Source organism: Astatotilapia calliptera, chromosome 11, assembly GCF_900246225.1.
Source record: "Astatotilapia calliptera chromosome 11, fAstCal1.2, whole genome shotgun sequence".
In the NCBI taxonomy this organism is placed as follows: domain Eukaryota; kingdom Metazoa; phylum Chordata; class Actinopteri; order Cichliformes; family Cichlidae; genus Astatotilapia; species Astatotilapia calliptera.
In genome coordinates this window covers 18,648,215-18,656,754 of record NC_039312.1, presented here as the reverse complement: position 1 = coordinate 18,656,754, position 8,540 = coordinate 18,648,215, and the positions used below count along the sequence as shown (strand labels likewise).

General features: G+C 42.3%; 1 protein-coding gene across 2 annotated transcripts in view; it reads right to left on the bottom strand.

The window, feature by feature from the left end:
- Positions 1 to 1,195: 1,195 nt before the first annotated feature.
- The window catches only part of LOC113031488 (probable assembly chaperone of rpl4), a 28,148-nt gene continuing 20,803 nt past the window's right edge, over positions 1,196 to 8,540 (bottom strand). For both annotated transcript variants that reach the window (XM_026183607.1, XM_026183608.1), the window contains exon 11: positions 1,196 to 3,065. In XM_026183607.1, the coding sequence (XP_026039392.1) occupies positions 2,889 to 3,065 (177 nt within the window). In that variant the 3' untranslated portion in view covers positions 1,196 to 2,888. The remainder of the gene's footprint in view (positions 3,066 to 8,540) is intronic.

Sequence of the window (8,540 nt, the reverse complement as noted above, 5' to 3'; positions counted from 1 at the left end):
ATCCCGAGTGCCCAAGACTCAAAAAGAGCAAAAAAACAGCAGCTTTGAAAGGGTGAACAAATTGCTTGTATACCCTAAACCAAATATGAGTGCTTAAGCGTGACTTCAAGGGGACAGTTTACATAAATGAACATGTGAATGTGCGTATAAACAGTCAAACTACCTCTCAAACTCTTTTCTCCTCTGAGCTTTGATCCCCCTCCTCCTGCTTCCGTTTAACTGGTTTCAGCATTAAGTCTCCAGATTCTGATAATTTCCCCCTTAATCCCTTCAGAGGAGCACCCTGCTTAACTCTCTAATTAAGTCAACGACACATTCACCAGCACAGGATAAACAGCACACGCACACAGCTAGGAGTATCTAGCGATCTGATGCACGGACAACTGGTGGTTCCTGGATTGGGGAGTTTGTGTGTGTGAGAGAGAGAGAGAATGAGTGTTTGTGTGACTGTATTTCAATGATTAAGTCCCAATCAGGAGGTTGTTATGACAACACATGCATTTTTAAGCTGTTAATCCAGGATTATTCTCCCCTCCGCTCATCTCATTACCGTCGATTATTAAATAAAATAAAAAAAAAAAAGAAAGAAAGAAAGAAAAAAACCCACATACAAATGCACACAGACACACACCCTAATTATGGACTGGTTTCTCTGGAGATTGGAGACCTTTGCACTGTGTGTTCAAAGACATTTTTGCACACAGGTAAAAACAACTTACTGCATCTCAGACATTACCTATATACACAATGAAGCGATCACACTTCATAGATAAAAAGGCATGGCCATATATTAATAGAAGTATGATTATTACTGTATTTTTGGCACACTCAGAGACCAATTCTGGCCTTTCAGAGAGGAATTTCCAGCCAGAGCTGGAAAGAAAGCAAGCAAACAGTGAGTGTCCTTTACCGGTGATTGAATGTGTGTCCTTGTGTAGTATCTGCACACCCCTCTCTCAGCGAGAGAAAGTATTCCTGCGGTGCTGAAGCTGATGCACAGGTGAGAGAATGGCCAAGGATTTTGAGATCACCTAAGGCTTTGTGCCGACTATGGCCCACTCACACTAGGTCAGCTCAGAATAACCAGAAAGGGCTGACCGCCAGTGCTCACTCGCCCCTGGAGTCATTAATCACACCACACCACAAATGAGCCGCATGGACGGACACACACACACGCACAGAAAAAAAACACACACACAGTGGAGCTTGTTTTAATTATAAAAGGCAAATGCTAGATGACAGCATCGCTCCAGGTAGTCATTCCTCAAGGCCTGCACTGGTACATTACCATGTACCAAACATCACAGACATTGAATATTTCTGAGCAAAGCCCAGTCCACAAATAACAACACATCAGATCACATTAAGCTACGATAATCTGCTGCATATACAAATACACACACAGCATTATATCTGTAACTTTTCTCCTGAGCTGTATTTTATGCTCCTTAAACACTAACGCGCACTATCAACTCACACTATCTGAACCCCCGCATTCCCAAACAGACCTCTCAGCTTGCAGTCGGGTCACTATCGGGATCGGGATCTCAGATAACGTTCCCATTTACCGGTTATGAAATTCTTCAAAGGGGCCGTGCAGCAGCGAAAGCCTGTGGTGTGTCATGTTTAACAGGCATGGTGCATGGAGAAATACTCCGTGGAGGTTGTGCGTTGGTGAATGTCTGTCGCATGGAGCAGTCCCTCCTGCTAAAGGCATCTAGGGAGAAAAACTCGACACGCACCAAAAATATATCAAAGCGCAAAAGTCACAGCTCATACACCTACATAGAGACACGCATTCTCTATGCTAAAAAAATCTAATCAAACAGATGCTTAAAACTGAGGCAGCTAAGAGACGCCGACTGACTGCCTGCATGTTTGAAAGGCAACAAAAGGATAATACGATGTTGCAGTGTGGAAAAACTCTATCCAAATTTTTCATACATTAGCTTTCAAACATGTCATCATCTAGTTAACTGCCATGTTGTGAATGTTTCACACTTTGGGGTTTTCTGCTGTTGATAAAACTGTTCGAGCGACATAATTATCTTGCCACACACATGCACGCACGCACACAGTCACCCACTCAGATTTCAAAGCACTCTCTTCACCTTGCTGCACTCGGCTCTAAAGAAAGTGAAAAGCTTCTGTCCGTTATTGAGGTACGACAAAACATAACCCTGCCTGAGCATTTAAAAGCTAGTTTCTCCTTTCTGAAAGGGCTCAAGTCACTTTCAACAGTCAAGCTCAGAGAATCGCTTTCTGCATCAGGTAGTCAAATTCTCTTTTATGTCTTGTTGAATTAAATGAGCTCTAAAGCAGGAGAATGAAATGAAATGCACATAAACTTAACATAACAGAGCTGCATGTAAAGTTGGCATTTCGAGTAACTCTTACATGAGATGGCTCACTCTGCACTCTCAGAGGGGAACGCTCCTGCTGTCGTACTGAGGAAGAGCTGAAGTAATTAACATGCTCCCTTTGTGTTGTTGTTTGTATGTGTCGGGTATGTTTGCTTGTAGAAACCGAGCGTGGGTGCGCATAAGAGGTAAAAAAGCCTTCAAAGGTGCTCAGCTTCTGCTGCTGCTGAGATGTAAAGCTTTAAAACTCATTTCTTAATAAACTTCTGTCAAGGAGATTAAGGGAAGCATTACTCAAGTACGGACTTATTTCAGTGAAAGCATTAAACAACTGGCTGAAAGAGATTGAGGAGACTGCTGCTTTTAATGCCGCTCTTTTGTGCATATCAGTGGATTTCAGATTTAATCGTTGATAAGCAGGTGGAAGAGGAAAACCATTTAAAAAAAGGCACCTTTGAGATCTCATGAACTACAGAGAGACATGATGGGAGAAAAGTGAAATCACAAAATACAAGCAGGGAGGTGCGGTCAGTGTTCCATGGGTGCTTCTGCATCCTCCTCTTCATCATCATCACTACAGGGTTCAAAATCTTCATCCAAGGCTGGATCTGCATCCTCTCCCTCCACCTCTCCCCCCAGCTCGCCCAGAAGCTGCTCCACGTGCTCCAACATCGGCTGGTCGTCACATCGAAGCTTATTGTACAGCTGGCAGAGCGAAAAAGACAAAAAACAAAGAATGATGCAAGCGTATAATAGAGTCGTGGGTACACTGGAAACCATGAAAATGTTGACTAGAACGTAGGTTATAAAGCAGAGATCCAAACAGAAAGTGCAAAATTATACTGTAGAGGCAACTGAAGTAATGATATGGTGAGTGAAAGGCTCTCAGCAGAAGCTTGGTCACTACCACATTCATAAGCAGGAGATTTGAGTTGAGGGAAGTAAGCAGCCCTCAGGTTTTAAGTCTCTAAGTGCCGGTTAGGACATTTGAAATATCCAAAATCATCTGCATTCTGTCAGCACAGCAGCCCACAAAACGCTGGTAAACAGTTTTTGTCTTTATTTTGGCAAATCAGCACATTTGATGCACAATCCAGCCGAGGAGGCAGAAAGACCATTTATCTTCCTCTTTCAACATGCATGCACACACAGACACGGAGAAATGTATCCTGAATCGAAGCGCATATGGTTGTGTTATAATCAGAGTTACCCCAGTGAAACACGCTGTGAGAAAGCAAGATAGAAAACTCCCGTTCTCTAAGCAGCTAGTAGATTTATCTCTGGTAAAATACTCTGCTTGTGTGTAATTGCTGAACTTAAAATGGAGCTGGGTGATAAAACTACTCGGGCTACCAATAAGGACAGCGAGCACAAGACTACGCTTCTGTGTGCAAATACATTACATAAACACGGGAGAGAGGATGCAGCGATTCATATTTTTGCTGCTCTTTCCAGAAACAAAACTAGAGAGGGGGGAAAAGGCAGTTGGTGGATTTATATAATCTAAGAATATAACTCTATTTCGTCTACCAAATGCAGTTAAAACCAAGCACACAGTGTTTTATGCTCACGGACAATCAGCAGCTGAGTGCCATCATTCTTACTAAAAGTGTAACAAGGCCAGGAGAGTGAAGAAGAGTGTGTGTGACTGCTTTGCCCCAGGACCAGTCTCTAAGCAACAGCAGGTCCTGACAGGAGACATGCAGTCCCATGGGAACTCATTTGGAGCGTTAGAATGTGCAGAGTGTGTGTGTGTGTGTGTGTGTGTGTGTGTGTGTGTGTGTGTGTGTGTGTGTGTGTGTGTGTGTGTGTGTGTGTGTGTGTACTTAAGTGGATGCTGTCTCTGCAGGTTGGAGCTCCAAGGAGGTGGAGTGTGACCTAGGTCCAGGCACAGGGTCTGATGCAGAGGGGATTTGACCCTCTCAGACTCTTTAGAGCACCACACACACACACACACACACACACACACACACACACACACACACACACACACACACACACACACACACACACACATTCTGCCAGTGTCACTCTGAAATGCCTAGAGATGTTTTTCTACACCAAACAAAGTTGGGTTGGGTTTATACTAGATTTGCCTCAATACCCAGAATAATTGCACACTGCAGCCTTGGGTAATAAGTAGCGGGCAGTGGATGTCTTTCAAAAAGGAAATAATCTAGCAGATACAGTGAACATCTGCAAAGGTGCTCTATGTTCTACCATACTGAGCGTTACTTGGAAATTGTATTTATATGTAGATATACGTACTACAAATCAATAGCACATTGTGTCTGCTGGACAGGGTGCGATTATTCAACGTGATACTTTCAGCTAGCTAAACAAACCAGAGCTATTCTTTACACATTCCGCAATGAGTGCTGCTGAGATCAGCACTGCCGTCGCAAAAAAACAAGCATTTCTCATTTACAACAGCCTATGTTTTTTCTTCTCCCTTTCACGGCTCAGAGAGCTGCCTGAAGAGGGAGGGAGAATGCGGCTGATCGTATAACTTTTTCATGGTCCACTTTGCTCTACTTTCAAGCCCTAAGTCACTGCCCAAAGCACGCTTGAATAGGGACATAACGACTCAGACACACTCACATACATGCAGCATATTATACACCTGCACATACAGAGGTGTACCGACAGCGATGCGCGCTTGCTATTCCTTTTTTATGCTGTTGTTCAGAGGTTGGTAATGTTGATCTGTCTGTCAGATGTGAATACAGCTCCATCTGATGTTTGTGGGTCCAAATATCTCAGCAATTATTAGATTATTTGCCATTACATTTAGTGCATGCATTCAAGAGGGTAATGACCAAAGACTTGGCTGTGCCCCATATTCAAAGATATATCTCAGTATCTATATAAAGGATACGTACCAAATTTTGTTCTACCAGGGTGATCATCAAAACAAAATGTAACTTCTGCCAACATATATTGGTTTATAGCAGCATACCTGCAAAAGTAATGATACTCTTCAGCCTGTTAGCATCTTTACCAACACTGACAAGTGCCTTAAGTATTTATTTTAAACTGGTTGTTTTCCATCAACTGGTCGTCACAGCAGTTCATCTGCCTCACCCCATCCCTAGCATCCTCTTCTGTCAAACCAACTCTCTACATGTCCCCTCTCACTTCATCCATAAACTTTCTCTGAGGTCTTTCTCTTTCCCTCCTGCCTGGAAGCTCCATATTTAACATCCTTTGTCCAATATATCCACTACCCCTCCCCTGCACATGTCCAAACCATCTTGCCTCGCTTACTTTGTCTTCAAACTGCTCCGCCTGAGCTGTCCCTATGATGTACTCATCTCTAATCCTGTCCCTTCTTGTCACTCCAAACTAAAATCTTGGCATCTTTAAGCTTAAACCAGTGTTATGACTAAATAGAGCCTCAAAGAGTTCAAAGTGTGGCCACATATTTTGTTATTTCATCATGGGACATTCCTGAAATGACAATTTTAATTAAAAGATGGTGAGTTGTAAATTTGATCGAATATCTTTAGAATTAACTTAAAAAAAATATCGAGTGCACATAAAATGTATTAGTATTGTATGTTATTTCTTAAGGTTCAAGAATGTTTCTGCTGTGCCTGTTGCCAGTGCATGTTCACCTGGGAACTGGAGAAAAATAAATTGAAAGTTATAATTCATCACTGAGCTCCAGGTTCTCCGACATTTAGTAACGCGATCCACTATAAATCAACATGGCAGCACTCAGTGAAGAAATTTCTGCTGAGAAGAGTTGGCAAGTTTGAGCTCATGATAACGACAGCATCAGCTCCGATCACCGGTAATAGAATTGAATGGGCCCATGAAATTTAATTCAAAACAGAATTATGTTTATTTCAAGTAAGCAACGGTGCTTTGGGAGCTGAATGAAGCCTCATTCTGTTTATGGTCATTAAATAAAACCTGCAGGGGCCTTCTGCTTGTTTTGAAATATCGAACAGTAAAGAAGAAAAAGTCAAAAATGCATTAACTCAACACTCCAATTAAGCAAAGACAAAGATGTCTGATGTGTTGTTCCTATGGTAGGAGTCAGCATAGATTAACAGGATTGTCCAGCACGAAGTGGACGAAAGTCTATTAAGCACAAACGTACCCTTTGCAGAAAATATATTTTCCTCTCATTTTTTGGTAGAAACCTTTTTTTTTAGAACTCGCACAAAAGGACAGGCTGATTACGCAGTAAAAGCCTAATCATTCCATCATTGTTCAACTTTTGCTCCACACCTGTGCTTAACTTCCACTTTCATCTCAGCCTTTATTTCATTTGGTAATACCTTCATTCTCCCAGCTTGTGTCCTGACTATTTTCCCTCAGTGCACTTTCCTTTTGCCTTCTTTCACTTACATTCTTGCCAAATGACCTTCCTGTCAAGGAGGCAGACAGGTCTTATTACACTCATCAAGCACTTGTACTGATGCGAGCGCACACACACACACATATACTATTTTGAAGAATGATGGTAAAATCTTACTCTTCTTTTAAGTTTCTCCGTGACTACAATCAAGTTATCACCATCTTTTTCTTTGCCAAAACACAGCACTCCCAAAAACATGAGAGCTATAATTAAAGTAATTGTTTCAAAACATTTTCTACCTTTTAACTTCTCTGTATCACTGTCAGCAAAAACATCAACACACTCCGTCACCAGCAATGGTGCTTAGAGCTCATCATATCATCCACGATAACAACCCCTAATAATTTCAGACATGATGGAAAAGTGTGCAGAACAACCACATGTCAGCCTCAGATGACAATTTGCTACTTAAAAAAGAAGCTGCTTCAACAACCCCCAACATCTTTCGTGGGAACCCAGAAAACAGTTCCCATGAAGCAAACATGCTTCAAGGCAAAAATCACTGTGGATTAGAACCACACTATGAAGGACGAGGAGCTACTAGCAGCTGCAGATGCGCGACCCAAAGATAAACAACCAAGCATTGCTAGCTACTGATGAAGCTACATGGTAGTAAAGGAGGGCTTCAAGCAGCTGGTTAAAAAGATAAAACATTCCCAGGTATAAAATGTTTCTCAGTTGTATTGCATAGCTCCTGAACACTCACAAGGTTAAGTTACTTTAGTCATTGTTTTTCTAAAGTGCTACAATTTCCAGAAAAACCCATAAATTCAGCTACTTTTATGCTTACATTTAACTTGGATATAATGGTGTGTCACCACTAGGGATGGGTATCGTTTAGGTTTTATCCGATACCGGTGCCAAATCGGTACTTTTGAAACGGTGCCGGTGCTTAAACGGTGCTCAAACCGGTGCTTAAAGAATGGAGAACACAAAATTGGTCCAAAAACCTCTCATGTTCAGCTGTTTTTTGTAAAAATATAACAATGTTAGCCTTTTCTGCAGCTATGGGGCATATATGGTATCACTCTTGGCTGGAAGCAGTGCTTAAACAATGGAAAAAACACAAACTTTGTCCTAAACCTCTCATGTTTAACTGTTTTCCACTTTTTCTTTGGTCATTTTAGCCTTTTTAGCCAGGGTGAAGGGAGTATCTGCCATCAAACAAGAAGACAGCAGCATGTAGCTATGATGATGTTTGCTAGTTCACCTTACATGCATTAATGTAATAACGTGGTTAGCCTACTCACGCAGAGAAGAACGGCTGCTGCTGCCGTCATCATCCCTGCTACACTGGCAGGGCTAGGGGCCAGGACTCTCCTCTTCGTGTTTTTGGGGGATGTTGCATAACAGGCAACCCACCCGCAGTAGATGTGCTCGGTGTGAGGTCTCGCAGCAAGCTATCAAATACGGCGCATTTCTGGGCTTTTTAAAAAAACGCTATGCGTCGCCAGGTGTTTCATCGGATTTGAGGTGTTACCTCCTTTGACAGTATCACAGTATCAGCTTAAAGCACTTGTTGCAGGCTGCTGAGTTTGCATATTTTGCTATGAAGTACAGCCAGACTTTTAACCGCTTCGCCTTGGGCATTTTTAATCTGTAGCTCTGCTTTAACAGAACGTACGTACGTACCTGGCCCCGCCTACTATCCTCGGAAACGTAAAATGATTGGCTAGAATCTAAAGTGTATCACAGCTCAGGAAAAAAAAGCACCGAAATAAAGCACCGAAATGTGCGCTGCTTTTCGGTCTGGTTACTACCGTTTATGTCAGAACCGGTGCCATCATGGCACCGGACACCGGTACCCATCC